At 43.0% G+C, this 19,177-nt stretch overlaps 1 protein-coding gene across 5 annotated transcripts in view; it reads right to left on the reverse strand.

Moving 5' to 3' along the window:
* Positions 1–1,544: 1,544 nt before the first annotated feature.
* Positions 1,545–19,177, reverse strand: part of CREB5 (cAMP responsive element binding protein 5) — a 389,564-nt gene continuing 371,931 nt past the window's right edge. For 3 of the 5 annotated variants that reach the window (XM_014537001.1, XM_014537002.1, XM_005862956.2), the window contains 4 exons: positions 16,914–17,237; positions 12,308–12,538; positions 4,518–4,626; positions 1,545–3,600 (listed from right to left, as the gene is read on the reverse strand). In XM_014537001.1, coding sequence (XP_014392487.1) covers positions 3,437–3,600; positions 4,518–4,626; positions 12,308–12,538; positions 16,914–17,237 — 828 coding nt within the window. In that variant the 3' untranslated portion in view covers positions 1,545–3,436. Of the gene's footprint in view, positions 3,601–3,909; positions 3,939–4,517; positions 4,627–12,307; positions 12,539–16,913; positions 17,238–19,177 lie in introns of all 5 variants that reach the window. The other 2 variants (XM_014537003.1, XM_014537004.1) reach the window with 2 other exon arrangements.

The raw sequence follows: 19,177 nt of genomic DNA on the forward strand, positions 1-19,177 counted from the left end.
GCCTCACTAACAGGCAACAACCACCTGAACGTTCACCATCGATGCCCCTCTATTGGGAACTTGCTGCGTTTGACCGAATAGGCTCCAAAGAGCATTTGCCCCAAGTCAGTCACCCTCATGCTAACCACGCAGTGACAGCACATACCGGCTCCTACAAGCTGTGCTGAGATGGTGACTTGAGGACATTGACTTGGAGGTGGGAGCAGGGTGGGTGGGAGGGTATAGGGAAGACTTCTGACCTAACGCCTGGCTTTGAAATAAGTGCATTCATCCAAGGCTAGGATTTCCACCAGACCTGTCCCTGCCTATGTTGTTAAGGAGAAACAATGCAGATGTGGATGCCTCAGTTTCGGGGAGGATTCAGCGGGTAGAAACACTACTAGGTGTACTTTTCGAAGGTGTTAACTCCCATCACAAAAGGCAGGGGAGGAAAAAAGTAGAAATTTCCAGGTAGGCTGGCAGTGACTTCAGAAGCACATCCTGCCGATAAAAATATGCCAAGGGAGCGAGGAGGGCAACGCTGCAGAGCCCTCGGGGTAAATGCTCTGAAGATCACTGCAACCGATTCATGAAATTATGGAGGGGTGACCAGTAATTCAGTGGGAGAGAAGAATGGGGGAGAAAGACATTTTCCCAGATTGGCAAAAAGTGTAGGGCAAGAGGGAGGACTGATTGTTCCATAGTCCGGAGAAAGCTGGGCCTTCAAGGGAAATCACTTCATATTGATAAGCCGAGTGTTGGATGTGACCAATGAGCCTTTCTGTTTGGGATTTCAAGCCCTGAGAACGCGCTGGCATCTTCCATTGACTGTTTCCACATTGCTAATGAACACACCTAACGGCCCTGCGTGTAACAAGAAGACAGTTCCTTCTAATTATACGCTGAGGCCCGTTGGCCAACGTGTGTGGCTGGTTCGCCTACTTAGCATAAAGAACAGACATAATTGAGCTATATATAATGCACATCAGTCAAACTGTCAAGTTGCTGAATTAAGGAAACTCAGGCAAGTTCTTAACTGCAGAGGCTTTGGGTTTAGCAACTAAATATTTCAGTCAAGAGGTGGAACAACTGTAAACCATAATTTTAGTGACAACCCACTCCCTGGACATTCTGGTATCACCAGTGGATTTTTTAAAAATCCATTTCATAAGTGCTATGCATGCAGTAAAGAAAGAAAAGTTTTTGTTTACTTAAAGCAAAAAAATAAAATTAAAAAAACCCCCAAACAAACATTTCAATGAGCTCTTTTTCCTTTGTAGAGGGACACATAGATAGTCCTAGGCAGGAGTTATGAAAAAAATTATTTTTCATTTCAATAAAGAGATAAGAATGTTAACTTCTTTTTTTAGCTAAATCTTCAATGTTTCTTAGGAAGCCAGTTAGGTTAAACCACTCAACTGTTACTGCTGGGATTCAAAACAAGACAAAACAAAAAACAACTTTGAATTCAGTATTTAAAATACTTAAAAATGATATGTTCGTCTAAAATATAATAGAAAATCCTTTTTGTTTACATTTTTCTTTTTTTTCCTTTTCTTTTTTTTGTTTTCTTTTTTTTGTTTGTTTTTGCTTTGATTTTTAGACCATATATCCAAGTCATGAGTTTCACTGGATACTCAAAAGTTTCTTTCAAAAGCACTGCATACATGAAAAGATTGTTGATAAATATTGATTTAAAAAGTAAGTTAGTAGATAAAACTGAAACTAGTTATAAAAATCATGCTTCACAACTCTCATATTTTCTTTTTTCTCCAAAATAGATTCTTACACTCTAGTGAGAGAAAAAACACACACGTCCTTCCTTTTTCTGAACTCTTATAAAAGCTACACCTTTTGTAAAATACTATTCCTTTAAATCCCATGAACACACACACACACACACACACACACACACACACACACACACACTCATGTTAGGAGGTCAAGCATTCAAATGGAGATGAAACACCAGCACCTGTCTAGACTGCTAAAGAGAAACATTAGCCTGGTTATTTGTGAGATGTGATATTAAAACATTAGCACAGTAGAATGGCTTGATTCAAGGAGGCACAACTGTGGTTTGGAACTATCTGCTTTGTATAATGGGCAATTCCACAAAAGTTGTTGAAAATGTAAATCAGAATTGTTCAGGAGAGTGGAGTAGCCATGTCCATGGGGTCCTTTCTTTCACTGCCGTGGGAGGGCGGGAAGTGCCCCAATGGAACATTAGGTTTTCTTTCTCTCTTTGTTCCTCCACTAGTTCATCTACTTTCACCCACCAGAACAGCAAAGCTGGTTCCATAGGCTTAAGAAAAAACACACACAACAATAAATCTTAGGCTATTAGTAGCTGATGACTGAACAATGTAATTTGTGTAGTGAATAGAGCCCTTCTGAATTATTATATAGTACATGGGTTTTTGACGTTATAGACAGGCCATATAAAACCAGCTGTGATTTGAGGGTGTGATGTTTTAGCCTCGCATCATGATTTGGACTTTCACAATCGAGGCTTACACGGCTCCCTTCCCTAGTGTCTCCACAGCTGGCACTCAACAGTGCTTCACCTATGGCTAAGCCACTTTTTATTTGCTCTGATTATTAAAAACATTAAATCAGGCACATTAAACATCTCCTGGTTACTATTTTGTAAGAAGCACGAGTTGAATGAACTCCAGCTGCGGGTCAAGGGCAAGGGAAGCAATGGCTAGGTCCACATTGCTGAGGTTTGCTTTTATTTTTTTCTTTAAACATTATTTTCTTCTTTACATGCAATGCTCAAGGGGGAAAAATAAAGCAGAAGAAAGTAAAGATATAGAGTAAACAGGGAGCCCAGCAAGGAGTGGAAACGGAGAAGGAAGTGGGCATTGGAGGAAGTGGGCCAAGGGGAGCAGGAGGGGTGGGGAGATGCCTGGTGGCGTTATTTGGACACCAATGGATCTTACGCTTTTTATAGTAAGAGAAACAAAGCTGTGGAAAAGGCTCTGTGTTTATCTGGGATTCTGGTGACATCACAGCACAAGCTCAACACGGACTATGATGTCATCAGACATCTCACCCAGTTGCCTTGCATCTGTTGACATCTAAGCATGCCTCATTTTGACTATAAGCTGCGGCTTAACAAGAGTCAATGTCTCAGGCAAAGGGTTGGACTGCTAATGAAACCATGACTATATACAGAAAGCATTCAGTTTATAAACATGTAACTGGTACCAGAAAACTGGAGAAAAGCACCAAAGCATTTCCCAAGCTGATAGATAGTAATTGCATAACTCCCTTTTTTCTCATAGAACTAAGTATAAAAGACAACATTTCCATGATGACTGTAAAAACGAAAGCCAGTCTCTGAAGAGCTGAGGAGTCTTCCAGGTCTGAGTTAATTCTAAAAATGCCCTTCAAGGAAAGGACGCATGGGACGCGGCAGCTCTTCTTGGAGGCAAGGTCTGAGCCCTGGTTTTTAAAGGATCGGATTCAGGTCTGTTCTGTGAGTGGTGAGCTGGCTGAGGGTGGAGCTTCCCACCACCTCGCTGACCGCCGAGGACGTGGTGATGGTGTTATGCTGGATGACCTGCTGCTGGGAGCAAGCGGGGACCGGGCTCGCGGGAGGGCTGCTCTCCGGACCTAGGAAAAAACACACACACACCCCAATGTAGCTCTTTCCTGGGTGACTTGTGGACTACTCAAGTCTAGAAAAATACTATTAGACGATTACTAGAAATAGAAGTGTTTTCACACATGTTCTCCTGGGGGTTAATTTCAGAACTTTAAACGGTAGTCACAAAGCTATGCCTTCCCAGTTTAGAGCTACAAGCAAAGCCATGCTTTCTAGATCAGCAGAATGGTTCGATGTGTTTGAGTCTCGGGATGTGACGTTCCCCACCTGGTATTTTCAAATAGCCGTCCATACATCAAATGTGGAAAAATACTCACATGTGGTGGGAGACTCTGTGTTGCTCAATCTAAAAAATTATTTGAAAATAAATTGACCTTCAGCCATGAGTCCCTGCACCTCCCACCCCCACTACTCGACTAATAGTTAACCAATATACTGACATTCCAGCTGCAGAACTTGGGGTCTAAGAAAAGGGATCCACTTTATGTATTGATAAACTGAGGCAAGGTCACCAGTTTTTTAGCTCAGTGAATAACATGCTGCGTATCCTGAGGCATTGGATGTGATACACCCAAGGCCTGTTTGCCAGCCCATGGATTTCTCTGGAAGATTGCTAGCCCACGGTAATTGGGCGCTAGCAGGCCATTTTTCTACTGGTTGCAGAGTTGGAATTTGGTAGGGTTTTACAATGTGAAATGCCAGGGAAAGTCTAGCCAGAAATTATAGGGAGGTGGTGGGCATGGTGATGCCCGGGGGTTAGAAAAGAGGCCTGCCTCTGGTGGCATTGTCTGGCAGCCGTCCGAGTTCTAGTGTGTCTGCCTGGATGTACAACCTACACTTTACTCTTGCTCTTTCAATACAATTGAATGCAAAATTAGAGGCAAAACACTGAACATTAAAAACAGCAAGAAAGTCAATGACTTACTTAGATATCCTTGCGACTCTTTCTGCATGGCTGTTATTGGGCAATCTTTATGCGTTAGCAACAACTGTTTCAGCTGCGCCACCTCGTTTTTCAACATAGACACTTCATTCTGGAAAGAGACGTAGGAGAGCCAGGTTGAGAAGACCAGTGAACACAAACCTAAGGCCCCGTGCACTTCCAACAATGAAATTGGTGAACTTTTCTGTTATGTCTGAATGGCATTAAGAATATTACTTAACAGGATTTGCCTGGAAATGTGTAGCTTGCCTTCACTTTGGCCCTCGCGTTTTCCCGGGACTTTCTGCAGAGGCTAGGTTTCCATTCAAGAGCTGGGTCCTAGCAAAAGTGCAGAGTCCACCGCTTAGGTTTACTCTGGGGCCAGGTTCCTTGGGTGGGAATCTCCACTCTACACTCACAAAGGGACTCCAGGCAGGTGATGTAACCCAGTGAGCTCCAGTAACATTGTTTATAAGATGGGGATCAGAACAGCACAGAGTTCTTTGAGTTGTCGTGAGGATTAAATGAGGTTGTAGATGTAAAACACTCAGAACAATGCCTAGCACATAGTAAGCACACAATAAAATTTAGTTACGGTAATTATCATCTTTACACTGTCTGACAAGGTCAGGTTGATGAGAAGGTGAATGTGACGCAATGGAAGACTTGTAGGGCTTCCATCTGAAATACCCTCAGGATAAGCTGACCAATCTACCACCAGATTTCCCCAAACTTCCAAATGGGCTATAGTTCAACAGAGCACATCCCCTGCCTGACGCCCACTTAGCAGGAGGCATGGAGGCACCTGGCACAAATATTGGTTCTGGATGGTGGGTGAGGTCAGCCCAGGGAGGCATGGGGCCATGAACTTCTGGATCACGATAGAATTAATTTCATGGGTTCATTAACTAGTTTGGCTAATTTCAGTCTATAAAGTCTTCCTCTGCGCCCCTCCCCCTCCCGCCATCAGCAGGGTGTTGTGGTTTGTATGTGAATTTTTCTTATTCACTTAAATACATGCCTTAGATCTCCACTTAATGTGGTAATTCAAACGACAAGCCCATGACTTTGCAGAATAATTTACTTGGCACCATTGCCTACAAATACTTAGAAGAGATGGTTGGTTCCAAGGTGCTTCCACTTGATAAAAGTAAACTAGAAACATAGCACTATCTCAAATAAGCCATTTTACAGTTGTGATACATAACACCCTCTCTCCGGCCTGTGCTCATTAGTGGCTGCCAGGCATTATGCTCATAAGAGACGTTAAAGAAACACGCACACAGGGAAGGTGTTTTAACATTGCTGTCATTAAGTTGTAGCTACACTTTCAATATGAGCTTGGCTTTCCAGGCATGTATTTATCACCTAGAAAAGTAAGTTTGGGATTCTAGAAGTTAATTAAAAATTTTTTTTGAAACTTGTTTTAAACAATACCTCCCATTTCCACATTCATTAGCAAAATACATTATAGGCAATCAAATGTTGAGTAACATAAATAACAAAAAAATTTCATTTCAGAGTTTTTCTTACTCCCTTTCAAATTTACAAAAAAAAAAGATCTATGGAAGAAATTAGCATTATTAATGAATAAATCACTTCATGGCACAGGAAAATTGCTCCTAAATCTGAGAACAGTCAGCAAGGTGAATTTTACCTCCTGCTTCCAAATGAGTGTGATTGATCAGGGACCCTGTCAAAACCAAAAGTGACCCTTGTCAATTCCGGGGTCAGTGGGACAACTTTATTTATAGGACAATTTATTTTAGCCCTAAACACGAATTCTTTTCTCTCTGATTTCATGCCCATTTAAATTCAGACAGCTTCCCCTGCTTGTACCAGCTACCCCTCTGCTTAAAATAGCATGTGTGAAGAAAGCTACTTCTAGATCATTATATAGAAGGCAGCCCCAGGTTAAAAACAACAAACAAAACAAAACTGAAAAGGAGAAAAAGAAACCTAAATGTGTGAATATCGAGCCCAGCTGCCAAATGTCACATAATTCTCAGTGGGACTACAGAAATGACCCCTTTCTGAAATGACAACTGCTGGACACCTGCCCCCCAAGAAGAAACTCTCAGCCACAGGCAATGCAGACAAAGGTGCTAAGAAAGTGGAGTCAAGTTTCAAGTTTTAGTGCGTCCACCCACACTGTCCTTCTGTGACCTAGGAAACAACAAATAAGGAAAGTGTTTCCAACAAAACCCAACAACAGGACTTTCTTGCTTTCTTATGCTTCGGGGAGAAAGAAAAATTCCACTTTGTGGCCCTCTCAAAAGCTTCATCTTGGTCTCCACTGCTTCCCCCACGATGCCCTGGGCAGTCCCCTGTCTAGGCAGGTTCAACTTCCCAACTTCCCAGGCACGGAGTGTTCTTTGCCCCTTCCTTAGGAAAACACTTGGAATTCCGTTCTCTGGGTTTCTGCAGTTGCAAGGAGCTAACTGCCCACAATTCTTGGCACACCCCAAATCATTTCACAATAAACCTTTTGCTTCCATGAGAGGCCACGATAAAACAGCACCAATCACCACTATGCACATGTGGTGTCCCTGACTATAACCGAAGCCCCATACAGAACATATGACTGCAGTGGCATTTTTGTCTGTAGAGAGCAAAGCACTTTATTAATAAATCTGTATGTTGTAAGTATAGAAACTGAGGCCCTAGGAGTTGTGAAGGTTTGTAAAAATGTGGGAACTTGGAAAGTACTGTGACAACTGGCCATCATTTAAAGATATGTGTGGATATGGACATATTTCTTAATGTAATGTGTTAGTAATTATGTTATTTACTAGTAGCTATGTTGTGGTTGGGAAATGAATGGCGATTAATATTCTCGGTAGAGAAAAACAATCAGTCTCTTGTCTAGCCCATACACACATAATTACGATGCTGATAAGGACTAAATAAAAGTCTAATGGCCACAGAAATTCATGGGGCAAGTTTCCAGCGGAAAAGAAACTCTCAACTGCAAGTTAAGAATAATAGGGTTTGGCGTCCCAAGCTGCCTCCCCAACCAAATGTAAAACAAGATGGTTGGACTAGTTCTCTAGTTCTTTCCTGCAAGGTAGGTCCTTATTCTATGAGTGTTTCTGTGTTTCCTTCTATTGAGAAAGTTAATTGCCTAATAATCTAATGAAGAACTCAATCTTGACTTTTTAGTCGTTAGGTAACTACTTTTGGTATTCTCAAACATGCTTATCTTTTAAGTCTCATATTTTCTATGGGAGCCAGTTGTAGCACCTCCTATGCTTCTAAATCTTATCAGATTCCAAAGCAACATTAATAGTTTCTTTAATGCAAAATTTGGTGTCCGTGTCCGTGCGTGTGTGTGTGTGTGTGTGTGTGTGTGTGTGTGTATTGTTGAGAGTGTATAGAGCATCCGTGGGCAAACTACGGCCCGCGGGCCGGATCCGGCCCGTTTGAAATGAATAAAACTAAAAAAAAAAAGACCGTACCCTTTTATGTAATGATGTTTACTTTGAATTTCTATTAGTTCACACAAACACTCCATCCATGCTTTTGTTCCAGCCCTCCGGTCCAGTTTAAGAACCCATTGTGGCCCTGAGTCAAAAAGTTTGCCCACCCTTGGATAGAGCCTTCATCAGAGTCCATGATGGAGGCTGCTGGGTAAGAAATGTCAAGATTGGCTGTCCTGGAGAAAGCAGAGTGGATCCTGTGCTGTGCACATGCATAATTGCCCTACAGATTCCGGATCGATAGCCTGACAGGTAGGAAATGCACAAATACCAGACTCTCTTTTAAACAAAAAGCCGTCCAAGGTAACATAAGTAGGATCACCTTGAATTCATTTAGAAAGAGAACAACCAGATAGCAAATGTTTTGAAATTCATGAAAGAAATCAATGCGGCCTGCAGCTCTAGGGAAATAAAAACCAGGACCTCTGCAGGCATTTTCTTACTCTGAGTTACCTTGCTTTATAAATTGAGGCAATTCACCATTTTTTTTCTTTTTGATTCCCTGTGTAGGTTATAATAGTGTAAGGTCTTCATATAAAAGTACTTTGAGAATGCAGAGTAGTACTAATCAGTACTGATTCTCCTGCTGAAATCAGCCCATCTTAGCTGGTTTGGGTTTGCTGCTGAAATATTCAGCCATTTAAATAGAGACTGTAAGAGGGTAGACGAAACATTATTGGATTAATCTGTTTTTAAATCCATCAGTTGCCTTGGGATGAAGTAGCGCCCCCTACGGAGACATTCAATCCTATAATAATATACTTTAAATAACTACTCCAAGAAGTCCCTCAAAGCTACACTTGCAGTTTTGAGCTTGGGGGATGTCATTCTGTTAATATGATAAACCCAGAATGCTTATTGATGCAAACAGTAGTCTGTGCCAAAAACATCAAATCAAATCAAAATGGGCTCTGCAATATAGCCCCTCCCCCACTTCTTTTTGTAGATTAGCTGAAGCCAGGTTTGGTTCATTCCGAAACAAAGGACTTTCAATTTGTCTAGCAACAGTTCCCATCTGGCCTATTCTCTTGCCAAGTCCCAAACCTGGGCTCATGTGTCTAAAATTTCAGCAGCGACTTAGGCCATGTGTCTCTGTACTAAAAGAGAAAAGCAATTATTTCAGTGGGTGACCAGATGATTTCCATATCATGCATCGAACACAAACAGTCTACTCACGGAGCCCCACATCAGCAGCTGAGGAATTTAGAGCTGATCTTAGCTACTCTGTCAGAGAAAAGAATGTGAATATCTTTAGTTTCAGAACTTTCTAGAATAAAAGGTCACAGAGCAAGAGGGATTAGGTCAAGAGAAGACTTACTTGGGTCCTCATCCTGCTACTGGCTGGTTGTGTGACCTGTGGGAAGACTCGTCACGTCCCCTGAGCCTTAGCTTCTCCCTAAACAAAATGTCAGATTGGGTGGAGTCTCCCATTTCCCTCAGTTCTATACCTGCGCTGACCTCTTGGGTAGAGATGTGTCAGGAGGCAAGGAAATGAGGTCTGGGAGTTTGACTTTGTTTTCTTAGGTCTGATTTTTCCAATCTGAAACTCTGCAACCTAACTAGAAGGTTCTATGCTGGAAAACAACTCAAAAGTGGCAGCTGGCCATCCAGACCTTGGATATTCCATTTGGCTGGAGTTTGTTTGCTTAGCACCTTCCATTTCTGTTTACTTAAAATTTGGCTCACTGAACCAGCGTCAAGAGAGACACCTTTTTCTTCTGACAAAGGTCCACTGAGAGGGAAAGGGTCACTCAGAGGTAGCGGGATCTGCTACCCTCTCCGGCATCACAAGGCGTGGGGCAGAGCACCCACCAGCACAGAAAAAGGCAACGGTGTGGTTTCTGTCCCTCTGAACCAAGCCGTGGCTGGAAAACATCAACAATGCAGGCTTTTCAGAGACAGCCCCTTCCGTGGGCACTGCTTCACCAACCCCAAATCTTGGTACCGGTTGGTTGGTTGATTTTCAGGGACAAGAATTCTAACATTTCTTTTCATTAGCCATGCTGGCCCTAAAGAAATGTAAAAATTCATGGATTAGGGTCCGTAAAGGGACCCTTATCTGTTTTGTAAAAGCAATAATATACATGCATCTGGCCAAATCATGAACACATCTGGCCTCGAGGTCCATGGCATCTTTACTTTTCCTGGCTCTCTGCTGGGACCCTCCGTGTTCTCATGCTCTAGGACCACAGTCAATGCCTGGAGTCATTCTGCAAGGACTCATTTTAGTGGAAACTGATTTAAACATTTGTTGGCATCTGATCCATGCCAGCTGGCTCCTTCGTCTAAGGCAGTGGTTTCGACCTGGGACGATTTTGCCCCCGCAGAGGACATTTGGCAACACCTGGAGACTTTTTGGTTGTCGCAAATGGGGGGTGGCGTAGAGGGTGCTACTGATATCCAGTGGGGAGAGATCAAGGATACTGCAAAACATGTGCAACACACAGGATACAACAGAGAAGTACCGAGCCCAAAAGTCAACATTGTCAAGACAGAAACCCTGCAGATTTTCACGGTCTTCTTGCAGACCTCAGACCTGGTAGCAAATTTAAAGGCCTCCCAGCCGTTGGTCAGAGCGGCACCATGGCTGTAATATTTGCTAGGTCCACATCCACCGGGACTCTTATTTACTTAACATGTTTGTACGAATTAACTCATTTTGTAATGATTTAGCCTCATCCTTACCAATAGGGTTTGTGAAATTGAAGGTTTGATGTTCTAATGACATTTTTCAATACACATAAAATAAAAATGAGTACTATGAGTATTAAGAGTGTTTGTCCACGTTCTACCTCCTCGCATGCTACTGTGCCTGCCAGATTCTAGAATTACAGATTCACAGGCTGGAGTGACTCTGGAGGTGTCTAAGTCCAGCCATCCCACTGTGGCTCCACTCCCTTCAAACGCATTCCTGCCAAATGGCCAGGCAGCCAGCTCTTGGGGCACTCCAGAGACAGGGAATGCATTCACTTATTCAACAGATGCTGAGTGCAGACACTCAGAATTCACCATGCTAACGAGACACTAGGCTGGAAATGGGGAGGTAGGTGGTGGGGGAAGGCAATGAGACATAGCCCCCACCTTCATATAGCATAAAATATTGGGAGGAATAATTATAATTATTGTTTTATTTCCCTCATATCTGCTCTACATGTTTCTCAGGTTCTTTCTCATGTCTATCACACAAAGAATGATACATTTAGGGGGAAGAGTGAACATCCATTAATTATGATATTCAGTCCATGTATCACCCAAATTTTCTTTGTATATTTTCAACTTGTACATTGGATGCCCCAAGGTCATTCCCATTCATGGAACTGTATATGCACAGGCTTTGGGGATTTGGCACCCTAATTGCTCCTTTCTAAGGATGCACAGAGAACCTGGAATGGGAACGGAAGGTGACCTATGAACTTCTGAGAAACAGCTCTTCCCCAGCTGGGGCAGCCTTCCTCTCCTTCCCTCCTCTTCAGCCATCTCTCAGCTCCTGGAAGTGCTGGGCTATCACCCATGGCTCTGCCCCTGGACTGCTGGTCACATCTCTTTAGTGCCTTTTCCCTGCTGTGAACAGGGTGCTGCTTTCTGTGTCAGAACAAATGCCCCGAACTCATCATTTCTACAGCGCGTATCCGCTGGAGAAGCCCCGGCCCTGGCGTTTCCCACCCTTCTCTCAAAATGCTCCTGAAGTGGCCTCTAAAATGTCCCCAGTGGAGCCACCCCTGGAAGGAACAAATCGTGCAAGATTAAAATCTCAAGTTTGAAAATGAGAGAGAAACATGTCTCTTCTTATAGAGCTAAGTAATAAACAAGAACCTCCCTTTCCTCCTTTAAACAAAAATATAGATAATCCTGTGTTAGCCAAAGCAACCCCTCACTGGTGACTTTGTAGAAGTGGAAAATTGATGACGTGCCAGGCATTGGGCAAATGGCTTTGCACACATTAGTTCATTTATTCCTCCCAGCAACTCTATGGGGTTATTTTCCCATTTTATAGATGAGGAAACTGAGAGCTGGAGAGAGTAAACACAGCAAGTAATTACTGAGCCAGAGTGGGACCCTTCGAAGCCCGTGCTCCCAGCTCTGTGACTTATGGGGCAGGTTCTCCCTCCTAGAGCTTTACAGGCAGACGGACTGAAAACTGAATGGCTTATTGTGCTCTGCAGTGTCCCGAATGAATAACGCTGGCGGAGGGAGCCTGTTGCTCTGTGGGCTGATGTGTGGTGTTACTGCTCGGGGCAACGAGTGCTGCAGGGACAGGAAGTGCCATGTGCACACAGGGCCTTTGAGGGCTGAGAAGAGGGGCAGTGGCTGCACCTGAAGCTGCATGTTTGTCTGGGTGAGTTCTTCAGCTTTCTTTTCCAGTGACATCACCCAGACCTTCCTCTTCTGTCTGCAGCGGGTGGCGGCGGCCCGGTTCCGTTCCAGAAATTTCCGCCTCCTCTCATCCGGATCCTCATCCACCACCCTTCGCCGGCGCCCCCCTGTGGGCTGGGGCGGCTGTATTGTCTGGGTTGGCTGCATCTGCTGCGTGGCTGGTGAAACCTGCTGGGAAGCAGAAGGAGGGATGACAGGTTGGGGAGGGAACAGACACCCAAGCCGGGGTTGACGTGCAAAGCGCAGCCGAGTCCATGGCTTTAGTAGCATCTCAAACTGGTTTTCTAACAGTGCAGTAAACAGTGACAGCTCTTGCGCTCACAGAAAGCAAAAGCATCCACTGAGCTATCTTGCATGATATTTTGACAAGATAAACTGATGACTTGTGAAAAGATAGTCAAACAGATTTTCCCCTACAGGCACTGGCTGAACCCTGGCAGAGGAACACATTGTTTCTCCTCCTTCAGGTGCTAAAACTGTTTTACTTAAGGTACGTTTTAAAATGGTAAAGTGCCAGTGTCTGGCTGCAGGTGAGCACCAAGAGGTCAGGGTTAGTGTCACAATATGGAGAGTCTGCTGTGGTCAGCGGAAAACCCCGTCTGGGCAGGTCGGGAGCTCCTGTCATCCTAATGCTGTTAAACTCTGTTCCCAGGGCACAGCTCTGGGACCTCATCCCACTGTCACTCCCCTCAGAAGATCCCGTGAACCCCCGAAAGCAGTTGGAATCCTGTGTTCACTGTTTCAGGGTGTGACTAAGGCGGAGGGAGTCAGAGGAGGCGTTTCTAGGCGATTGGGAAGCAGGGTCTTTACAAGCAGGCATTGAGCAGCACTGAGCCCTCTTATACACTGCGTGGTGTGACAGGGAGGGACTGTTGTGCTTCCCCATTTACAGCCATTATAAGGAAATCCGAGGAGTGGCAAAGCACTTTATTAAAAAGTTTTACTGTGCTTATAGAGTCCCTGTAAGATCTGCTTGGGGCTCAGCCACATCTAAGGTTTGGGAGACCCCCACATACACAGGTTTATTCCCTCCATGAGGCTGATACACAGTGCCCAGTGAAATTTCTACCACGGACTCTTTATGTCTCTGGACACTAACCCTTTCTTCACTCCCCTTCTTCATTCTCAATAAAGGGTGTTTCTCTTCCCTCCCCCCCATTTCTCAGTCACTCCAGCTTAAGGCTGTAATACCTATAAAGTTGTTTTTCAAGGGACATTTAACCTGCTGAAATAACAGGCAAAAGTTTTAAAAGTGAATTCCAGCAACCTTTTCTACCGCATTCTAACCCTGTGATTGAAATCAATCAGAATGACTGTAATTGTGCTAATAATGGCCACTGGTTGACATCAGCTGACTGCTGGTGATATATTTCAATCTCAAAATCTATCAAACATTGTATGACTAACTGCAAAAGCATCAGGCTCGGGCTTGAGGTTGGACTGCCTCTTGGTAATTTTATTTAAAGCTAAGATATTTTCTAAAATGTTTTATTGTTGATTCCTTTCCTCCCCATCACAGAGGAATAAGAAAATAACTTGTTTAAGGTATTACCCCACCTGAGTGGATACAAAGGCATGATCCTTGTTACTGGAAAAGGGTTAGCTCTTGTCCTTTCAGATGTTAACTTCTGAGCTATCACCACAAAGGTGACTCTATAAGCATTAGAGGGAACTCATGACCTTGGCTATTTCTGCCTTTACCATTTCATTTTGTGAATTAGTGGTCTCTAGATAAGACTCTCAAGTAGGCAAAACTGGGTTTTAATTTCCACTGCAGGGATCGTTTTTCAATACTATGTTCTCCCACTCTAACCAACCTTTATCTTTTGACACTTTTTAAAAAAATACACTTTTGTTGATTTCAGAGAGAGGGAGAGAGAGAGAGATAGAAACATCAATGATGAGAGAGAATCATAGATGGGCTGCCTCCTAGTGGGGATCGAGCCTGCAACCCGGCATGTGCCCTGACTGGGAATCAAACTGTGACCTTCTGGTTCATGGGTCAATGCTCAACCACTGAGCCACGTGGGCCAGCCATCTTCTGACACTTTTCCTGTGCTTCACCCAAAGGGGTAAGTTATATGGTGGCTTCAGATTCAGTCCAGGTTCAGGGTTCAAGGTGTTCTACAATTAAGAGAAATTTCTCCTGGCCAAGGAGTGACACCAGGACTCTGAAATTACATCCTTACATTCAAGAGAATTACAAAAAGCCAGGAGAAATTGCAAATGCAACCCTAAGGCCAGATTTGTGTCCCTGGTAATATTGTTACCTATCACTTTATTTTTAAAAATGGATTTCTGTTGGTATTGATGCTCTGAAAATTTTGACCAAAGAGAATGAATTGTGATTTTAAAAAGACAGAATTTTTCCAAATCATCTTCAGCCCTAGTTGGTTTGGCTCAGTGGTTAGAGCGTCGGCCCGAGAACTGAAGGGTCGCAGGTTTAATTCTGGTCAAGAGCACATATCTCAGTTTCAGGGTTGCAGGCTCGGTTTCCACTCTGGGGCACATGCAGGAGGCAACCAATCAATGTGTCTCTCTCACATTGCTGTTGCTCTCTCTCTCCCTCTCCCTTCCACTGTCAGTCTAAAAAAAAAAAGAAAAGAAAAATAAAATCAATGGAAAAATATCTGAGGGTGAGGATTAAAAAAAAACAACCCCAAATAAACTTCTATTCCTACTATTCTGATAATAATCATACAATTAAGCAATACAACAAGCTCTCAGAAATTAGCCAAGTTTAAGAGTGGTATTTTCAATACCATCTAAATGATCTTGTTCAAATTTTAACAAGACCAACTTGGATTCTTTCTTTTTAGTATAGGATAAAAAAAACAACTGTTTGTGCATCTAATTATAATAGCAATGAACTAACTGCATATAGTATAATTGGCCTATATAAGCTTACTTGAAATGGAGGGCAATTGGCTAACTGGTAATTAGTTAATGAGTAGCTTTTATATTCAAGGAACTGTTAAACTTGTCTGTACACCAAGGCAACCAAAATTTGATGTTATCCTTCCCCTTAAAAATAAGTACACATGTGAATCTCCTTGCCTATTTTTGACCTTACAGTTTTCTTTCTCCCTTCTAAATACATGTCCCACTATGACATTTGACTATAAAGGTGCTTTGGATAGTATTTTATTGCTATGCTCTTGCTCAACTTCTATCAAATTCCTTGGCTTTAGAGGTAATCATGGCCAACATGTAATGAAAACCATGCTAAGGGCTTTGCAGACATTTGCTTACTTAATGCTCCTAAGACTCTATAAGCTTAGTCTATTATTACCCCATTTTGCAGATGGAAAGACTGAGGCTTAGGGAGGTTAATCTGACCACTGTCACACAGGAGGAAGTAAAGTGGGCAAAGAATGGAAGTTTTCTCCAAAGCCTGCATTGTCATTTGCTATATTGAACACCTCTAAGAACCTTTGCAAAAGTAAGCTTATCTAGCAAATCAGCGTATCTACTGAATAGCTTGTGGATAACCCAGCCATGTGGATGGCTGTCCAGGTTTGGTGTGTGTTAGGGAAGGGGATCCAAGAGCTCAAGAAGCTGCCCGGTGTGAGGTCCAGAGGCAGACGATGAATAAGTGTTACTTGGCGGTCCTAAGCTTCGGACACCATTCTGACCCAGCTGCTTGGAAGCTGGCAGAGTGGAATGGGTGGAGGGGACTGCCAAAGGTCATCCTGCTTGAAGATCCAAAGTGTCTAGGGCTAGCCATGCTCCGAACATGCCCCTCATCCACTTACTAAAACTCACTCGGGTACACGGACCCGCCTCTCCTGTTGGGCTGGGTGACATAATGTCTGCCTGGTCCCCCAACTCTCTTTCAGTTGAGTCTAAATGCTGGCTTCCTTTCTAGCCACTCCTGGTGACTCCCACCCCCTGGGACTTGGCCCTTCTCTTGAACTGATGATCTACAGAACTTGGCTCTCTGTCCGCTCCTCCAACGCATTTCACAGTGGGCGGGATGACTCACCTTTCTTCACCATTTACACAGCACCTTATGCCCCGACATCCATTACCGAGCCTCTTTGTCTGCCTGGAATTGTTACTCTTTAGATTTTTAGCATGTAATGTTATTTAGAATATTGCCCATTGTATTTAACTTCCATTTTACAGGAGACAAAATGGAGTCTTTATAATGTTTTGAAGCACTGTAGCTAGAACCATAGTTAGCATTAACCTTTTTTCTCATTCTTTATCCACACCTTTCTTCACATGCTTAAATTCTTTCTACTCTTCACATCAATAATACATTTTTAGGGTTAACTTCGTAACACACTGCAGAAAGAGATTTTGGAGAACTTGAAGTTTACATTTGTCGCTGGAGTTTAGAGCTAAAATTTACTGTATTACTTATAGAAACTATGATCTGGTAGTATTTTATGGGTAGCCATTACCTCCTAGGAAATGAACAAAGCTCCCCAGCGTGTCAGATAGAACATCGGGGCTGGTCAAACAAAGTTGCTGCCCATGACCCCCCATAAGAGCTTGTACTGTTAACAGGAAAGGGGAAGAGATCACAAAAAGGGTCTACCTGTGCTTGGTTGCCGGAGTGCAGGGGTGGGTGTGGCGAGGTTTGGTGATGTGCTGGGTGTGCATGAAGGTGGGAGTGGGAGTGATGATGCGGGTGGTTCTGCTGGTGATGAGGCTGAGGATGGGGGTGGTGAGCTGGGTGCTGGTGCTGGTGTGGGTAGGGGTGATGGGCTGGTAGTGTCTGGTGCTGATGTGGGTGGGAGTGCATGTGATGGTGCGGCGTCTGGTCCTGCCGAGAGCCCATCATTTCCATCATGTGTCCCATGGTGTTCATATTCCCATTTGACATGGCAGCAGGGTGGTGAGTCAACGCAGCCTTCAGCCTCTGAAACAACAAAACAAGAGGGGACAGTTGAGGTCAGTCATGTACACAGTGGGGATTCTGAATCAAAATGACTTGTGTTTCCAGTTCGGTAATATTTTATGGTGCTAGTGGTAACACTGTTTCACTGGTAGCAATTTGACTTTTATATTAATTTCATGTTTTCATATATAATATGGTAGGTCTGAGGGCCAATGCCAGTCATTAATGACCATTTCACAGCAAATGAGCAGGATAGCCTATCAAGATTTAGACATTCTACTGAAACATATTTCCCATTGTCCATATGTTTATCATGTCCTATTGACAGCCAAATACAAGTAAGAACCAATTAAAACCATTCACTATGATAATGCCACTGAGCACAGGGCCCAGCTGATGTGGCTCTGCATTTTGTAAAAGTCACAAGAATAAAAGGTTTTTGCCTTTCAAAAGATTTCTCAGACACAGAAAGGAAGTAACTACACGTTTTGAAATATAGGAACTACTAATGCTATTTAAGTTTCAAATTAGATTATAATCCATCACTTTTGGAGGCAATATGTAGGTCTTTTCCATTTGTTACCATGATATGCTAGTAACTCATAGTCCCTCCATAGTCACACAGTAACTATCTTTTGACTCCGGAAGGAAGTGAGGAAAGTTGAAGATTACAGCTTCTCTGATGCCACATCAACAGGTCTGTGTCTAACACAAAAGCATTATCTATTCACCAGCAAACAGACATGCACTCGAGTAAGCAGGGCTCAACCAACTTTTTCTAAAGGGAGTCAGAAAGCAAATATTTTCATCATTATGCCTTAGGGTCTCCTGTCATAAGACTCAACTCCACCCTTTGAGTGCAAATGCAGCTGTAGAAGGTATGTAAATGAATGATCCTGTTGTGTTTCCAGTACAACTTTAGTTAGGGACAGGAAATTTGACTTTCAAAGGATTTTCACCTGACCTGAAACGCTTTTCTACTTTTGATTTTTTAAATTAATTTAAAAAAATGCAAAAACCATTGTTAGCTCCTGTGCTGTGCAAATTAAGTCACGGGACAGACTTGGCCCATGGACCATCATTTCCTGGCCCTGATTTAAAAAATCAGTTGGTAATCAGCTTCGTTGCAGTTTCTTGAAAATTGTTTTTTCTTCTATACAGACATTTATCATCATATCCTGAGGGGCCCCGCGTGCTAAGTACTGTATAATACAGTGACTGCTTGGAAATGTATCTTCTGCAGAGATGATAATCTAGTTGGCAAGCTCACATTGGCTTCATAAGGTATTTACTAGGGAGCTAAAGTTCTCTCCTGATTTGTGTTCTTATCTGATTGATAACAGTGGGGTGTGAGCACTGTGGAAAAAGAAGAGTCAGAGTCATATTTAAATGATCAAAGTAACCACGTTGCAGCCCTGTACAAAATTAATGATTCTCAACTGGTCAGAGTAAACTATTGATAAATACCAATTCTATCCATCAATGTCTTTACTTAAACATAAAGAACCTCCACTTAAAAAAAGAAAGGGGGTGGGGCTTGGCAGACCTATCTGTTAGTTATTGAAAACATTTCCTACATCCTCATTCAGTAACTACTGAGCCCACTTGCCTCCTCTTTCCTGAGCAATAGCTATGGACCTTGATCATGGAAATCCTGAAGAAGTTGTTTCCTGAATTCCTAGGAAAGATTAGATGCTGGATACTGGGTTTGCTACTAATGAACGAAGTGAACTGATACTCCTCACCTCCAATTTTTAGAAATGATGTCATTGTTTTAATAAAAATGCTCATTATAAAACATTTAAGCAATGCTTAAAAGTACAATGAAGTCAGCAACAAGTGAACCAAATGCATTGTTTATATTTTGTGGGAGAACAGCATTCCCGACAACTCTCTGTATGCACATGTAGATGGAGGAACACGGAGAATCACTTCACACCAGTGGGATCATGATAGCATGC

Source organism: Myotis brandtii, unplaced genomic scaffold, assembly GCF_000412655.1.
Source record: "Myotis brandtii unplaced genomic scaffold, ASM41265v1 scaffold17, whole genome shotgun sequence".
NCBI classification, from domain to species: domain Eukaryota; kingdom Metazoa; phylum Chordata; class Mammalia; order Chiroptera; family Vespertilionidae; genus Myotis; species Myotis brandtii.